This window comes from Malaclemys terrapin, chromosome 1 (genome assembly GCF_027887155.1).
Source record: "Malaclemys terrapin pileata isolate rMalTer1 chromosome 1, rMalTer1.hap1, whole genome shotgun sequence".
Classification (NCBI taxonomy): Eukaryota; Metazoa; Chordata; order Testudines; family Emydidae; genus Malaclemys; species Malaclemys terrapin.
In genome coordinates this window covers 297,151,164-297,169,243 of record NC_071505.1, presented here as the reverse complement: position 1 = coordinate 297,169,243, position 18,080 = coordinate 297,151,164, and the positions used below count along the sequence as shown (strand labels likewise).

Genomic DNA, 18,080 nt, shown 5'->3' with positions numbered 1-18,080 from the left:
TGAACACCACCTCTATTTCTGAAAAGCAGTTCTTTAGTGGGCCTGCTCCTGCTGAAATTAATGGAACTTCTGTCATTGACTTCAGTGGGACTAGGACCGGGTGATATGTCTGCTGATTGCAGTTATATTTAGTCTTTGATATGTAAACATTATAGGATGACTTCTATCTTCTATAGGGGATTTTATTGGAAACATTACAGGTATGTTAGTTTATCAATAAGGATGAGAATTTAAGTCAAGGAACTCAATCTTTGTCTCCACAGCAAAGTTAATTATATAGTGTGCATATGAACACTCGCATCAAAATAATGCTACCACAGACATATTGAACCAGATCCTTACGTGTGGTTGAGCAATGCTTAGCGCTAGATACAGGGTCCTGGTCTACACTGGGGGGGGGAGAGGGGAGGAAATCGATCTAAGATATGCAACTTCAGCTACGAGAATAGCATAGCTGAAGTAGATGTATCTTAGATCGACTTAGAATCACTTACTTTGCGTCCTTAACTTTAACATTATTGTAGTGGTTTCCTCAAAACACTGGCTCTATAAGCCAAGCGTGAAAGGTCAGTTGCCAGGGGCATCATCTCAGAAAAATTGGGAGTGTGTGACAATGTTGTATCAGCACATAGAACATTATACATGATTATATTATATCCTGCAAAGTTGTGGGGAAGGAGGGGAATAGAAGACATAATGGAATATATTGACCTATTAAAAATAGGGGTGGTGGAGGAGGCAGTAACGATGCTCCTTGCCCCACAGCAAATGACGCCTGTGTCAATTGCCTTTCAGTAAAGTTACTTGAGCATAATAGAAGGTTTGAATTAAAAAAAGCTGGTTTTGGGTGCTGGTAGTTCAACGCTTGCTAATCTGAAAAATAGGTGGTTGGGTTTTTCTCAGACTATCCTATGTTCTGAGACTACACTTGAAAAGCAAAATGTTTTAAGAAAGTTATGAGCAACTGAAAATAGGAGGTAGAATGGAAATAGTTTCTTAAACATTTCTTTTCTTCATCAAAGCATAGAGGTATGTTTAACTTTGGAGTTAATGGGCTTCAATAAAGCATATTCTTGTGTGCCTGGCTGAATAGGGATGGATTTAAGCACATGTAAATTCCTTGTTAAATCAAGGCCTTTAATTATAATATTTGTTGCTGCTGTGATATGGCTCAGATGCAAAATACTACTGAAGTTTGTATGTCTGATTTACCTGTAGCTCCTGATGCTTTCGTACCTTCTTCTGTCACTTCAATCTTTGCTTTATGAATAGCTTCTGAAATGTAAAGACCGCCTTGCTCTAACAAACCAACCAAAAGTAAGTATTAATAGTTATTTGTTTGTCATTGTAAAATCAACACAACCCAGTTGAAAAAAAATTGAGCCACTTCTATCTTAGCTTTTCTCTTATACTGCTTCTCATTCTCATAGTATCAGAATTCCTAAAATCCTGTAGATACCAGACATTTAATCCAGGGTAGGTAGGATAGTTTTTGTTTGAATTATTAAATTCAGAGATGAATTTAGACCAGTTAGTTAATTCCTCTTGCCTAGCTCTGATAGGATGTATTGGATATTAAAGAGAACAGATAATGCATTTTATCTTAACCAAAAATGTCTGTAAATAGAATTTTCAAAGACAATTTTGGAATAATGATCAATCATGATCAAAATAAACATATCTCCACTGCTGTCAAAACCCTTTAACCTGTGTAGTTCATTGGTAACTTCTTAGGACATTCAGAATTTACAGAATGACTGCAGTTAGAATTCTTAATACACTTTTGCCAGCACTGTTCACAATGTGATCAGTTTGTGGAGTTACTAATTGCAGGTATTGTTTCTAACGCTGCTAGACAATCAGCAGCACACATCAGAATATTTCCAACAAATGGCACTTATTTCTACCAAAAACAAATGCTGGTTGTAAACACTGCAATCTCTCCTTTAACCTTTTCTCTCATTTAATTTTAATTATTGTAAACTATTTACAAAATGGCATTAACTAAAAAAAAAAGTTCAATTACTTTGTAAAATTAGTCCAGTTTTTATGGACTGGTTAGTTTTCCAGGTACTTTGCTGCAATAATGTAAAGTAATAACCTGCTGACTACAATCTACATAGTAGGTACAACCTTTGCTTTTGTCACAGATGTCTTCCACCGATCTCGTCCCTCCATGATGTTAAAATACATTTTCTTCAAAAAGATGGTGGAGAGAGAAACTTGCCTGCATGGTGAGATTTGATTTACTCTGCTTGTCTGTTTACAGTGTAAATGTGTTGTTGGGAGGTGGTCTGGAGGAATGAGCATGAGCATGGGCTTGGACATTGGAAGAGTCTGACTTCTAATCCTGACTCTGACACCATGTAGCATTGGGCAAGTCACTTTGTGGGCCTGTGCCTCTGTCTCCCCATCTGTACAATGGGGATAGTATGCGTTACCTTACAAAGGGGGTTTAGGAATTAATCAATTAATAATATTTTGCTAATATAAATACTAAGTAAAGTAACCACCTGTCGTTTGGGAGGCAGTGGGATAGTGGTTAGCAAGAACAGGACACAGAAGCATAACATCTGGGTTCTGTTCCCCTGCCTATCACTGGCTTGCTGTGTGACCTTAGACAAGTCACTTGACTTTCTTCATGCCCCCATTTTCCCCATATGTGAAACAGCAATAATAATGTTTTCCCAGCTTTTTGAGACATGGTTTGAAGTTCTTCTATATAACACTACTACCAATATAAATTATCTACAGTAGAACCTCAGAGTTAACAATCACTTCGGGAAAGGAGGTTGTTCATCACTCTGATATGATGGTAAAGAAACATTATGGTGGTTCTTCCAAAAGTTTACAGCTGAACATTGACTTAATACGGCTTTGAAACTTTACTATGCAGAAGAAAAATGCTGCTTTCCCTTTATTTTTGTAGTAGTTTACGTTTAACACAGTACTGTACTATACATGCTTTTTTAATTATTATTATTATTTTGTCTTTGCTGCCTGATTTGTGTACTTCTGGTTCCAAATAAGGTGTGTGGTTGACTGCTCAGTTTGTAACTCTGGTGTTCAGAACTCTGAAGTTCTACTGTATTTATTATGGTTTAAAACATATTCTTCATACTCAGACAAGTTATTGGCTCAGTGCCAGAGTAATGAAGTGAATTTGTATGGCCTGTGATATACAGAAGATTAGACTAGATAATCTAATGGTCCCTTCTGGGTTTACAATCTGTGAATGTTATTAAAGGTGAATTGATCCATATAGTGTTTTTCAGCAGCGTCACCAGTATTACAAACGCTTAACAGCTGATAAAGCCTATATCTCCACAGACAACTCACTGATTGGACAGTTCTAAACATTTGTGGTTGTCAAAACCTGAAAGTGCAATAGCTATAAAAAGATTAAATAACTATATAACTTAAATATAGGTCAAGTACCACATGACCATAGGGTTCCACATAAAATTCTAGGTCTGGTTAGGGCTGTGCTGCAATTAAGTGTTGTGGTATTATCTACATCAAGCTATTTTACCATGTATAAATGAGCACATCAAAATTGATTTAAAACCAAATAAAGCCAAAAAATGTCACAGCTCTACAACAATTAAGAGAACATCTGCAAGGAAATGTCATTGTCATGATTGCTAAAGAATTTTTTTTTCCACTTTAGTAGCAGCCATGAACAAGTACGGAGGAGAACCTAGTCTAAAAGTTATCTGCCTACTTTATGGAGAACAACATCCGAAGGCTAGTAAGAATAGGAGACTGATTTCTGTCCCCCTGTCTGCCAATGGTTTGCTGTGTGACCTTGAACAAGTCACTTAACCTTTCTTGTATCATTCATGCCAAGAACCTTTTGACACTAGAATTAGTTGAAAGATGCAACCAACCCACTATTGTCTGGTCATCTATTTTAAGAATTTTGTTTTAAAAAGTTATTGGGCTAAATCCTGATCTGTTATGTCGGTGTGTAAATCTGGAGTAACTCCAGAGATGTGTAATGAACAGAGTTTTTACAGAGTTATACTGATATAACAGATCTGAATCTGGCCGCTATTCTCTGAATAATCATTTTGCATATGTGTAAGGCAATGGGAATCAGGCCCACTGTCTTCCTAGAGAGGAACTGCACTGCAATGCAGCTTATAAGCATGGGACAAGGTTTAAGGGATAAGATAGCATACAGTCTTTGTTTGCTTCCTTCCTGTTCTTTCATCATGTACCCACCATGTAGACAACACTTGGGTAAAACTTCAGAGAGGAACCATCCAGAGATTCCAGCTGGCAGGAGCAGGAACAGCCACTGCAGGGACCTTCAGACATTCACCAAACTTTCTACAGGTTTGACTGGACTTTCTCTGCCCAGTGCTCATTGGCTGTTTGCTCTAACCCCCCTCCTACCCATCCCTCACTTCATACCTGCTCCTCTTACTCCATTCTCTCCTGCCCTGTTCCTTTCACTTTTCTTTCCACTTAGCTTCTCCTTTCCTAACTAACCCTCTTCCCCCTCCCCACCACAAAACGGTGGAACTAAGTGCCCTTTGCTACAATCACATTGTTCACTCTGCTTGTATATTCTACCCACTCCCCCACACTGTGTCTATCTTGTCCAGTTAAACTGTAAGGTCTTCAGGGCATGGATACTGCTACTCAGTGTTTATACAGCATCTGGCACAACAAGGCCCCATTCTTGGTCAGTCCTGAGGCACTACTGTAATAAATATGATTAATAACACTGAATTAAATGCTGAATTCTATTGGTAAGTGACCAACCAGTGGTTTGATCTTTCACTAATTCTAGTAGTCAGTAAGATTTCTTGGTATGAATGGCAACTACCGAGTGTGTTGGGAACAATGAACTAATGCTGGGTCAACTAAGCAATCCAAAGAAACTCCCACAAAAACATGTTGAGCAGGAAGAATCACTGGTCAAACAAAATAGAACTCTGAGAAAAGTGACACTTAGAAAGATTGCTGAGTATAGTTCTGTATCTATCAGAACAGTAGCTTCCCCATTAAATATTTATTATTACGGGTAAAAGTCAATTGCACTGCTTTTCTCCTTTGTGCCTAATCCTGCGGGTCAACTCAGAATTATACTGGGCGGGTGGAGACAGGGAAAATAAAGACACCCTTAAATAATATAACAGGGAAAATTTGAGAAAAAGTGCCACTCACATTTTTCTTAATCAAAAAGCACAATGGGGGTAAGTCATGAACAGTGCAAAAGAAGGTCACCAGTATGCCTTGGTCCATTTTAGTTCATCCTCCTTAAACACTCATCCTAACTAAATAGCTGTTATACATATTTATAATGTGAACCGTCAGTGAATTTTAGTCAGCATATTAACATCTCATTTCTAATTAACAAGGCATTCTATGCAATTAATGATCACATTATAATGAACACACACTCAAATTTAATAGGAGGTAAAAAACAAAATCTGTGCCATGAGCTTTGTCCCATGGAAGCAAACTTCAACCAGGAACTTCCTCTAAAGCAGTTTCCACTGTATCAGAAGATGTTCTTGTGGCTATGCCTCCATTTAATGACAATCACACACTGACCAGAATCATATTAGAAGGCTGAGAGTCTCACCATAAAATCTCCATTTAAGAGTCTTTGAATGCAAGTGCCCAAATTGGAATTGTTTACCTTGCTGGAAGTGATGTATGTCAGTCAAAGCACATGGACAGTTATGGAGTCTTTTAATATTCAATCAGGATAAAACTTTCCAGTGAGTAGAATAAGATCAGGTTTTTTGAGACACGGTAGTCATTTCTATCTTAACAACATGTGGTCTTGGGATATTGTGGGCTGGGTATTATGTTGATTGTTGGCTTGCAGGACAGAAACAAAGCGAGATTACAGGCATGCATAAAGGTTGTGACATCAGGACGCAGAATAAAGAGGCCTGTTGTTGTTACACCAATGTCACTTGACTGTGGCATGGCTGTTTAGAACCAGTAATAAATGCTTGATCTGCAGCGATCCTTGTAGACTTCAGCCGGCACCTAAGCAAACACATTCCAGCAATGTTCTGTCTCACTGGCTTTAATCTCTAAAAAATTTTTCCCCACCACCAGATTTTGTTTAACCTAAAATGCAGTAGTTTGAAATAAATTTCAATTCTACAGTAGCTCAATGGAATCTGGATTGTTTTTAATTTTCATGGAGCCAGAAGTAATTAATTAATTAATACAGAAGGATCAGCTCTCTTGAATCAGTCAAACAAATATCATATAAACATCTATAATAAATCTATACACTGAGTGATCATTTCCTATATAGGGAATAATCTTACCTGAAATACCTTTAAAATCAGCCTCAGTTGGATCAAACATGTTTGTAATTCCCAAGGCAGGTAAAACCATTTTTAAGTCAAAGTGACTTTGAATTCTGAATCTAAAATTAACAGAGTAGATTTCATTTAAATATATACATGAACTTTGCATTTGCCCCCATTTGTGCTTTCTTTTTTTAAAAATTGTAATACATTTGGTTGTAAGTAGGAATGCATCTGCAAAACATTAGCTTGGAAAAAAAACATTAATGCACAAAACATTTTTTGGTGTTTCATTAGCATGGGGAATGTATTTCTGGAGGTATGTAATAAAGCTTTTCTGTGCTGATTGATGTGCTAAGTACATCCAGGAAATGCCCTCCCTCTTTTGCACCCAGATGGCACATCCTAAGGTTCTATTTGTTTGAAAAATACTGTTGGGGTCACGTGCAAACTCTGGCAATAATGAAGGGCTGGAGTGATTGAGAGTGTGAACTTGCCCTGTACATAGAAGAAATGCAGTGATTGGTGATAGTTGCTGGAGTGCCATTTAATATTTCTAATATTAAAAACACATAGTAAAATACTTTTAAATATTTAGACAATTTTTCTTAAAGTTTTCTTTATGATGCAAAAAAGCAAGAATGGGCACAAATAATTTTCTTCCCTTTGTATATTTTTAAAGCGTTATTGTACCCCAAATAAACCCCAGGGTGGCAGGACTCAGGCTTTGGTCCACCTCCTGGGGGCATGTAGTAATTTTTGTTGTCAGAAGGGGGTCAAGGTGCAATGAAGTTTGAGAACACCTGGTCTATAAGATACGTATAGTATTTGGCATTCCTGAGCCCACCTCTCCTGGCTAAAGAGGGAGAGAGGGTGCTTTGCTGTGCTGATCATGTGATCAGGAGACTAGAGTTGAAAGTGTCCTAATAAATGGACAGATGTCCTTTATATCATTGGTTATGCCTATAATAATGTACACATCACAACTCTGACGATAAAAGATACGGTTAGAGGATGGCCAGGCCCTTAAGGAGGAGAGCGTCACTTACCTAGGTAGAAAAATATCCATCTTCATTCTCCTTAAGCTGTTGGCCCAAACAGTAATGATTTTAGCTGAGAGGTGTGACTCAATCTGGGACAGAGATGTCCTCCTATCACTGGGAAGAACCACAAACATGCTGACTGTCTCCCCCAGATAAGGCAACTCGGCTACACCGAACTGCTCCAGCGATGTGGTGTGGAACTGACCTGCAGGTTTGAAAACATAATCCTTGGCATTACTCAAGGGGAAAAAGCAGTTCTGAGGAATTAGGTGGCTCAAGGCACTAGTACGAGGCTACAGAGCCTTTCACCACTAAGTCACTGGCTTGAATACGGAACAGGTTGTTAATAAATGAAGATCACTAACTGAGTTAATGGTCTCAATCCACTTCCGAGCAGACAATTGTCCCCATCGCACATTTGCTAATACAAATAGCTCTCTCAGTGCCAGTCCAGTGGAGCATGGTGACTGAGCTGTCTTCTCACCCTAATGATACTCCCTTTGGGTCAGGGCTGAGGAACTTTGGTGAGAGTGCGTGAGTTTACAGTGTGACTGGTCTTACGACAGTGGTTTTTGAATAAATAGATGACTTCATTCTCCAGCTCTTTCAATGTAGCACCTTTCATAGAATCATAGAATATCAGAGTTGGAAGGGACCTCAAGAGGTCATCTAGTCCAACCCCCTGCTCAAAGCAGGACCAATTCCCAGCTAAATCATCCCAGCCAGGGCTTTGTCAAGCCGGGCCTTAAAAACCTCCAAGGAAGGAGACTCCACCACCTCCCTAGGTAACGCATTCCAGTGTTTTACCACCCTCCTAGTGAAATAGTTTTTCCTGATATCCAACCTGGACCTCCCCCACTGCAACTTGAGACCATTGCTCCTTGTTCTGTCATCTGCCACCACTGAGAACAGCCGAGCTCCATCCTCTTTGGAACCCCCCTTCAAGTAGTTGAAGGCTGCTATCAAATCCCCCCTCATTCTTCTCTTCTGGAGACTAAACAATCCCACTTCCCTCAGCCTCTCCTCATAAGTCATGTGCTCCAGACCCCTAATCATTTTTGTTGCCCTCCGCTGGACTCTTTCCAATTTTTCCACATCCTTCTTGTAGTGTGGGGACCAAAACTGGACACAGTATTCCAGATGAGGCCTCACCAATGTCGAATAAAGGGGAACGATCACGTTCCTCGATCTGCTGGCAATGCCCCTACTTATACAGCCCAAAATGCCGTTAGCCTTCTTGGCAACAAGAGCACACTGTTGACTCATATCCAGCTTCTCGTCCACTGTGACCCCTAGGTCCTTTTCTGCAGAACTGCTACCTAGCCATTCGGTCCCTAGTCTGTAGCAGTGCATGGGATTCTTCCGTCCTAAGTGCAGGACTCTGCACTTGTCCTTGTTGAACCTCATCAGGTTTTTTTCGGCCCAATCCTCCAGTTTGTCTAGGTCCCTCTGTATCCGATCCCTATCCTCTAGTGTATCTACCACGCCTCCTAGTTTAGTGTCATCTGCAAACTTGCTGAGAGTGCAGTCCACACCATCCTCCAGATCATTAATAAAGATATTAAACAAAACCGGCCCCAGGACCGACCCTTGGGGCACTCCGCTTGAAACCGGCTGCCAACTAGACATGGAGCCATTGATCACTACCCGTTGAGCCCGACGATCTAGCCAGCTTTCTATCCACCTTACAGTCCATTCATCCAGCCCATACTTCTTTAACTTGGCGGCAAGAATACTGTGGGAGACCGTATCAAAAGCTTTGCTAAAGTCAAGGAATAACACATCCACTGCTTTCCCCTCATCCACAGAGCCAGTTATCTCATCATAGAAGGCAATTAGGTTAGTCAGGCATGACTTCCCCTTCGTGAATCCATGCTGACTGTTCCTGATCACTTTCCTCTCCTCTAAATGTTCCATAATTGATTCCTTGAGGACCTGCTCCATGATTTTTCCAGGGACTGAGGTGAGGCTGACTGGCCTATAGTTCCCCGGATCCTCCTCCTTCCCTTTTTTAAAGATGGGCACTACATTAGCTTTTTTCCAGTCATCTGGGACCTTCCCCGATCGCCATGAGTTTTCAAAAATAATGGCTAATGGCTCTGCAATCTCACCCGCCAACTCCTTTAGCACCCTCGGATGCAGCGCATCCGGCCCCATGGACTTGTGCACGTCCAGTTTTTCTAAATAGTCCCGAACCACTTCTTTCTCCACAGAGGGTTGGTCACCTTCTCCCCATGCTGTGCTGTACTGCCCAGTGCAGCAATCTGGGAGCTGACCTTGTTCGTGAAGACAGAGGCAAAAAAATCATTGAGTACATTAGCTTTTTCCACATCCTCGGTCACTAGGTTGCCTCCCTCATTCAGTAAGGGGCCCACACTTTCCTTGATTTTCTTCTTGTTGCTAACATACCTGAAGAAACCCTTCTTGTTACTCTTAACATCTCTTGCTAACTGCAACTCCAAGTGTGATTTGGCCTTCCTGATTTCACTCCTGCACGCCTGAGCAATATTTTTATACTCCTCCCTGGTCATTTGTCCAATCTTCCACTTCTTGTAAGCTTCTTTTTTGCATTTAAGATCAGCAAGGATTTCACTGTTTAGCCAAGCTGGTCGCCTGCCATATTTACTATTCTTTCTACACATCAGGATGGTTTGTTCCTGCAACCTCAATAAAGATTCTTTAAAATACAGCCAGCTCTCCTGGACCCCTTTGCCTTTCATGTTATTCTCCCAGGGGATCCTGCCCATCTGTTCCCTGAGGGAGTCAAAGTCTGCTTTTCTGAAGTCCAGGGTCCGTATTCTGCTGCTCTCCTTTCTTCCTTGTGTCAGGATCCTGAACTCGACCATCTCATGGTCACTGCCTCCCAGGTTCCCATCCACTTTTGCTTCCCCTACTAGTTCTTCCCTGTTTGTGAGTAGCAGGTCAAGAAAAGCTTTGCCCCTAGTTGGTTCCTCCAGCACTTGCACCATGAAATTGTCCCCTACACTATCCAAAAATTTCCTGGATTGCCTGTGCACCGCTGTATTGCTCTCCCAGCAGATATCAGGGTGATTAAAGTCTCCCATGAGAACCAGGGCCTGCGATCTAGCAACTTCTGCTAGTTGCCAGAAGAAAGCCTCGTCCACCTCATCCCCCTGGTCTGGTGGTCTATAGCAGACTCCAACCACGACATCACCCTTGTTGCTCCCACTTCTCAACTTTATCCAGAGACTCTCAGGTTTTTCTGCAGTTTCATACCGGAGCTCTGAGCAATCATACTCATTTCAGCAGAACTACACTAGAAAAAAAATGAAAAGAAAAAGCAGCTCCTGTTTGACTCATTGAGAAGTACTTTGCCCAATGCGCTCATCCATACACCCAAATCAATAGCACAGGTTAAGCTGCTTTCAAGAAGCACACAGCTTTATTGAACTACAAAGCTTTTAAAAACCTGTCAAATTCAGACCAAAATCTTTAAACCTATAACCACAAAAAAGGATACAACTTAATGGACCTTCAAATGAATAATTGGTTAGGGAACAGGGTACAGCATCCATTAATGTAGGTTTCATTAATATTAACTAGTTGCTGACTGCGTCACATACATGCATATAAAACTTCTTGCAGTACAATATCACATCCCTGCTAAACCTCCTTTAAGGAGCCAGTGTTCCAATGGAATAATGGCATGTCCAAGAACAACTCCTGCAGTGGTCAGCACAAAGAAGGCATTAAATATAGCAGCTGGTGCTTTAAGAGTAGAGGTGTTTGGTTTTTTTTTTTTTTTTTTGACTCAATGATCATTCGTTCTATTTGCAGTCTCACAAATACTGGGGTGTAACCGTAATGTCTATATAAGTAATTGGCTGCATATCATTACAAAATGTCAGTAAGGTTTAGTTGGTAGTGCTCATTAGTTCTGAAAATCATGAGTTCCAGTACAGCTGTAGGATTTAGATTCCGACCCGGTGTAGCCTTTGCAATATGCACGAGAGAGGGTGCTGCACTGTTAATGACACTTTTCTATCCAGGAGACGTTAAAATATCAACTGTCCTTTCTGTCATCCTCAAATGACTCTCCAGGTGAAGAGATCCCACACTTTTCAGATTGAGCAGGGAAAAATCCCAATGTTCTGCTCAACATTCCATCTCTCAATGAGAATCCAATCCTGCTTCCACTGAAGTCAGCAGGAGTTTTGCTATTTACTTCAGCAAGGGCAGGTTTGAGACCTAAAACAAGATCTCATGTTCAAGCCTGTGATACTGTAAGGCATTACTGGCTCCTACTTTCGTCTTCAATCATCATTAAACTACAGTATCTATCTCAGGAGAAGTTTGGATAGAAGCATAATACACTCACAGGTTTTATATGTCAGAGAAAAGGTCTATTTCTGAGCTATTATATTTTGGTGTTTTTCCAAAGCACTTTCCTCCATGTTTGTGCAGCACCTAGCACATTGCAGGCAGTGCTGGAAGTAAATAAATTAAAAATGTTTGTAGTTTACAATATTGTTTCATATGTCAGACATGGCATGAAAAGTAGTTACCATAATTGACTTCAGCCGTGTGGTACATTGTGGGCACTTTCAGGGTGACGCCCTCCGCAGTAGTAAAAGGCAAGGACTGAGTATCTGTGAAAGAGAATTTCTTTTGCCACGTGCTTTTGAAGTACATGGTGCTCACCACAGCCATCTGAGTAAGTGGTGAACCAACTGTATCTAGATGTATGCAGTCTGCTTCTCCACCTGCATAAGAAAAGGAGAAGAATTTATAATACACACACACACACACACATCCTGCATATCTCTCTCTCTCTCATTTTTTAAGTGACATTATACATAGGACCAAATTATCAGATTATTTTTTTCAAACTCTTCTGAATCCTTTTGTCCAAGTCACAGAGGGGAGCATTCTACCTGCAACAAATAGGGTCAGGCTGACATCCGTTTCATACTTTTGTTCATATTTGAGCTCAGAAAATTAGTGTATCCCTTACTTTTTCTTGGCAGAGACTTAGGAGGTTTTTCACCTTTATCTGCAGCTTGGGGCCTGGGTCACTTGCTGGTTTGAAGTAGAATAAATGTTGGAGTCTCTGTAACTTGAAATCTTTAAGTCAAGATTTGAGGACTTCAGTAATTCAGCCAGAGGTTAGGGATCTATTACAGAAGTGGGTGGGTGAGGTTGCGTGGCCTGCAATGTGCAGGAGGTCAGACTAGATGGTCATGATGATCCCTTCTGACCTTAAAATCTCTAAGAAGGGTAATTTTAAGAGTCTTAAATGACTGCATAACTGCTTCTAGCAGTAATGAAAAAAGTGTGGCTAAATCTATGTGCAATAAGTTGAACGTGAAATTATGCCCAGAGACTCTGGTAGTGTCAATGATAGAAAAGAGGCCTAGGGCATGGTTTTGTCCTCTTTGCCATGAAATAAGGGCTCTAGTGTGAAGTTTTCTAACTGATCATGCCATTTTATTCACCTCCCTACTATGAAAGCCATTGGCAGTGTCAAAAAATATAGGAAAATTTTATCAAAGTGCGAGCTGACATTGTCAACAATGTTTCCTTGAGCAATCAATTTCTATCATAAAGTCCTATTGTAGTTCTGTTGAGGAAGATAGAGGAGACTTTTCAAGAGCAACTAGTATCAACTTCAACATGCATGTTTAAAATCACATTAGTTATCTGCAAATCAAGTTGATGCCCAAATCCATTCCTAGTATAACTTGTGCAAAATCAGTGGCATGAACCAGTGATTAATTTGGCCCAGTGATTCTAATGGCTTACAGTCAATTTTTCATTAAGATTGGATTTCATTTCATTAAACTTCCTGGTCATGTAAAGGAATAAAGTTAGCTAATTTCATCTTCTATTTTCACTGTACAAACTAATGGGTCAATACTACAAAACACCTACTACCTAGTTTACTGGAAGTATTCATTGTGGTGAATACTACACTCAGTGATAGCTGGGAGAATTTGGCTCTAGCTAATTATTCTTAGACATCCCTGCGAGCTTGATGATATTAGTCCCATTTTACAAAGTAAGGGACTAAGGAAGACTGGTTAAGGACTTGATCCCATAATCCTTTACTTAGGTACCTAGACTTACTGCAGTCTTGCCCAAGGTTATGCGGTGAGGCAATATCAGAGTTGAGATTAGAGCACAAACATTCCTGGTTCCCAGTCTTGTGTTCAAGACCGCTAAACTATGCCTTTCTGTAGAGAGCATAGACTAAACATTACTACATTTGGTATGTAGAGTGCTAACTGCTGGTATCTGTACAGTTTTTATTAGTACAGTTGGGTCCTACATAATCATCTCTATTAGTTATTTTACCTTCAGTGTTACCGGTAACCCATTCATTTATCTGTGCAGCAGTGCTGTTAGGCTCACTGAAGTTGATTTTTTGCAGGCTGCTGTTTGCCCAGAGTGCAGTATGTTCAATGAAATCAGGAGACAGGTGAACTCCAGCTTGCACAAATAGAGCACATGCCAGCTGAACCACAGGGCCTTGGCTAGAGTTGGTCACTTCTTCGTATCCGGTATGCAAGAAGTCCTGCACTTTTGGATCTGCCAGACCAGAGAAAAATTCCATGCTGTAATTCTCATGTTAAACTTAAAATAGCAAAAATAAAGTGTTAATGATAATTCATTGCCGAGAAAATTGTCAGCACTTAACAAATAGCAATGGACCATTTCTTCCTATGTGATTGCAACAGCAGTTAACATAATAGGGTGTCAATGCTGATTGGGCCTTCTGGATGCTACAACAATGTAAAGTAATTCAAAATTCAAGTATGTGAAACTATTAGTGAGGCGGAGACTATTGCCTAGGGATACTCTGCAGTACGTTGTACATACCGAGAGCTTTCTGTAGCAAAACACAGATGACGTTAATAGAAAGAACAAAGGTCCACCAATGTTAGCTCCTCCCTCACTGCAATCACAGGAAAATGACTGTGTGGCCATGATCACTTAATTTTAAGGGATGAACCCTGCTTACTGCTCCAGAGGAAAGTGAAGAAAGCCTAAGAGGTAACTTCCAATATGCCCTGGTGGAAAAATTTCTTCCTAATGTTAAATTTGGCTATTATTTTCACTCTGTGCATGTGAGCGAGAATCACTGTAACTACAGATCTAATCTGTATACCTGCAGGTGCCCTGGCTGTTCAGGTAACTGCCCATCTTTTTCATAGGAAGTTGAAGAGAATTCAAAACACTGATTAAATTCAGAGAAAAAAAAGCCTCTCTGTGTATTTAACCCAAGCTCTGTAGTGTTACTACTTACAGCTGTATGATAGACATTACCTTGGAAATTGCTATATTGTGGCTGCACTAATTAGTTGACCTTACATCACATTCTATTTGCTCTTGTTTTAAAAAAATACTCTTCTTCTTTGGGGGCCGCTGTGTATCCCCACTTATGTCTTCTGCTGTGAGAGTTAAGCTGCCGAACTGTATAACACAGCTGTAGCCACTTGTGGGAGGAGAGGTGGGGAAATACAGTAGTTCTTGTGCTAACATGACATCTTTGGCTCCATCTATATAAGATAGTGCATACCCCATCCATCTCAGTTCCTTCTCTGCTGCCAGAGACCTAAACAGAACTCTTTTTATTGTTAGTTCCTCCATCAGCCCTTTTGGCCACAGCTTTGCACTGGGCGCTCATGTTCATTGGTTTATCCACCACAACCCACAATTCTTTTTCAGTCTCATAGACTTTAAGGCCAGAAGGGACCATGGTGATCATCTAATCTGACCTCCTGCACATTGCAGGCAACAGAACCTCACCTACCCACTCCTGTGATAGACCCATAACCTGTGGCTGAGTTACTGAAGTCCTCAAATCATGATTTAAAGATTTCAAGTTACAGAGAATCCACCATTTACTCTAGTTTAAACTTGCAAGTGACCTGTGCCCCATGCGGCAGAGGAAGGCAAAAACTTCACTGGGCCCTGGTCTACACTACGAGTATAGGTCGACTTTAGCAGGGTTAAATAGAATTAAGCCTGGACACGTCCACACGACGAAACCCTTTCTTTCGACTTAAAGGGCCCTTTAAACCGGTTTCTTTACTCCACCTCCGACGAGGGGATTAGCGCTAAAATCGGCCTTTGCGGGTCAGATTTGGGGTAGTGTGGACAGAATTCGACATTATTGGCCTCCGGGAGCTATCCCACAGTGCTTCATTGTGACCGCTCTGGACAGCACTCTCAACTCAGATGCACTGACCAGGTAGACAGGAAAAGCCCCGCAAACTTTTGAATTTCATTTCCTGTTTGCCCAGCATGGAGAGCACAGGTGACCACGCAGAGCTCATCAGCACAGGTAACCATGATGGAGTCCCAGGATCGCAAAAGAGCTCCAGCATGGACAGAACGGGAAGTACGGGATCTGCTCGCCATATGGGGAGACGAATCAGTGCTAGCTGAACTCCGTAGCAGTAAATGAAATGGCAAAATACTAGAAAAGATCTCAAAGGCCATGAAGGACAGAGGCCATAACAGGGACATACAGCAGTGCCGCGTGAAAATTAAGGAGCTAAGGCAAGCCTACCACAAAGCCAGAGAGGCAAACGGAAGGTCTGGGGCAGAGCCGCAAACATGCCGCTTCTACGCGGAGCTGCATGCCATTCTAGGGGGTGCAGCCACCACTACCCCAACCGTAAGCTTTGACTCCATCAATGGAGAAACACGGAACCGGGTTCGGGGTACACGGAAGATGATGATGATGATGAAGACAATGAAGATAGCTCACAGCAAGGAAGCGGGGAAACCGGTTTCCCCAACAGCCAGGATATGTTTATCACCCTGGACCTGGAACCAGTAACCCCCGAACTCACCCAAGGCGTGCTCCCAGACCCTGAGGGCACACAAGGGACCTCTGGTGAGTGTACCTTTGTAAATATCACACATGGTTTAAAAGCAAACGTGTTTAATGATTAATGATTAATTTGCCCTGGCAATCGCGGCCAGTACAGCTACTGGAAAAGTCTGTTAACATGTATGGGGATGGAGTGGAAATCCTCCAGGGACATCTCCTGAAAGCTCTCCTTCATGTACTCCCAAAGCCTTTGCAAAAGGTTTCTGGGGAGGGCTGCCTTATCCCGTCCGCCATGGTAGGACACTTTACGACGCCAGGCCAGTAGCATGTAGTCTGGAATCATTGCATAACAAAGCATGGCAGCGTATGGTCCTGGTGTTTGCTGGCATGCAGACAACGTCCATTCCTTATCTCTCTTTGTTATCCTCAGGCGAGTGATATCATTCATGGTCACCTGGTTGAAATGGGGTGATTTTATTAAGGGGGCATTCAGAGGTGCCCGTTCCTGTTCGGCTGAACAGAAATGTTCCCCGCTGTTAGCCACGCAGTGGCGGGGAGAGGGGTGAAGGGATCATCCAAGAGAATTGGGTGTGTGTGTGTGTGGTGGGGGGGGGAGTAGTTGGGTTTGTGCTGCATGTTAACCCGGAAACCCCAGCCCCTCCTTTTACATTGCAAACCCATTTTAAATGGCCAGCCCAACGGGTCCTTGGTATGGGAAATGAGGGCGCTACTGTTTGAAGCCATTCCCACATGTTATGAGAGTTAAAAAAGCCAAAAGACTGTGGCTTACCGTGGCTGCCTGCAAGCCGAATTCTGTTGCCTGGCACCGCGTGAATGATCTCTCACACCAAGCCGGCAGGCCCTCAATATAAGAGGAAAAATGCGACCTTGTAACGAAAGCATGTGCGCTGTGTAATGTGAACAGCAAAATTTAACGTGAAAGAGTGTACCCATTGTTCTCTAAAATGTGTCTTTTTTAACCACCTCTCCCTTGTCCTCCACCAGCTGCAAATGTTTCTCCTTCGCAGAGGCTAGCAAAGATTAGAAGGAGAAAACGGCGGACTTGGGATGATATGTTCATGGAGCTCCAGATGTCCTCCCATGCTGAAAGAGCACAGCAGAATGCATGGAGGCAGTCAATATCAGACTACAGAAAAGCACAATATGAACAAGAGGAGAGGTGGTGGGCTGAATCGCGGGATGAACAGAGCAAGTGGCGGGCTGAAGATGATAGGTGGCGTCAGCTTGCAGACAGAAGGCAAGAGTCGATGCTCCGGCTGCTGGAGCATCAAACTGATATGCTCTGGCTGCTGGAGCATCAAACTGATATGCTCCGGCGTATGGTTGAGCTGCAGGAAAGGCAGCAGGAGCGGAGACCGCCGCTACAGCCCCTGTGTAACCAACAGCCCTCCTCCCCAAGTCCCATTGCCTCCTCACCCAGAAGCCCAAGAACACGGTGGGGGGGCCTCCGGCCACCCTGTCACTCCACCCCAGATGATTGCCCGAGCATCGGAAGGCTGGCCTTCAATAAGTGTTAAAGTTTTAAAGTTTTAAACTGCAGTGTGTCCTTTTCCTTCCCTCCTCCCCCGCCCCTCTCGGGCTACCTTGGCAATTATCCCCCTAGTTGTGTGATGAATTAATAAAGAATGCATGAATGTGAAGTAACAGTGACTTTATTGCCTCTGCAAGTGGTGCTCGAAGGGGGGAGGGGAGGGTGGGGTGGAGTGGTTGGTTTACAGGGAAGTAGAGTGAACCGGGTGGAGGGGGCAGAGGGTTCATCAAGGAGAAACAAACAGAAGTTTCACACCGTAGCCTGTCCAGTCACAAAACTGGTTTTCAAAGTTTCTCTGATGCGCACCGTGCCCTGCTGTACTCTTCTAACCGCCCTGGTGTCTGGCTGCGCGTAATCAGCGGCCAGGCGATTTGCCTCAACCTCCCACCCCGCCA

The 18,080-nt window shown here is 42.2% G+C and overlaps 2 protein-coding genes across 3 annotated transcripts in view; one reads left to right on the top strand and one right to left on the bottom strand.

Moving 5' to 3' along the window:
* Positions 1–18,080, bottom strand: part of SERPINE3 (serpin family E member 3) — a 30,194-nt gene that overhangs the window by 4,296 nt on the left and 7,818 nt on the right. Inside the window, exons 2-6 of the mRNA XM_054015154.1 lie at positions 13,646–13,879; positions 11,857–12,054; positions 7,337–7,535; positions 6,306–6,406; positions 1,213–1,299 (exon numbers count right to left, since the gene is read on the bottom strand). Of these exons, the coding sequence (XP_053871129.1) occupies positions 1,213–1,299; positions 6,306–6,406; positions 7,337–7,535; positions 11,857–12,054; positions 13,646–13,879 (819 nt within the window). The remainder of the gene's footprint in view (positions 1–1,212; positions 1,300–6,305; positions 6,407–7,336; positions 7,536–11,856; positions 12,055–13,645; positions 13,880–18,080) is intronic.
* LOC128829758 (uncharacterized) lies at positions 1,137–17,745 on the top strand. Of its 2 annotated transcripts, XM_054015164.1 has the most exons (4): positions 1,137–1,317; positions 2,151–2,234; positions 15,598–16,196; positions 17,139–17,745. In XM_054015164.1, the coding sequence occupies exons 3-4, from the start codon at positions 16,109–16,111 to the stop codon at positions 17,669–17,671; spliced, it is 621 nt and encodes a 206-aa protein (XP_053871139.1). In that variant the 5' UTR covers positions 1,137–1,317; positions 2,151–2,234; positions 15,598–16,108; the 3' UTR covers positions 17,672–17,745. The 2 variants fall into 2 exon arrangements, with proteins under 2 accessions (XP_053871139.1, XP_053871146.1); XM_054015171.1 differs by lacking the exon at positions 1,137–1,317 and having other exon boundaries at positions 2,141–2,234.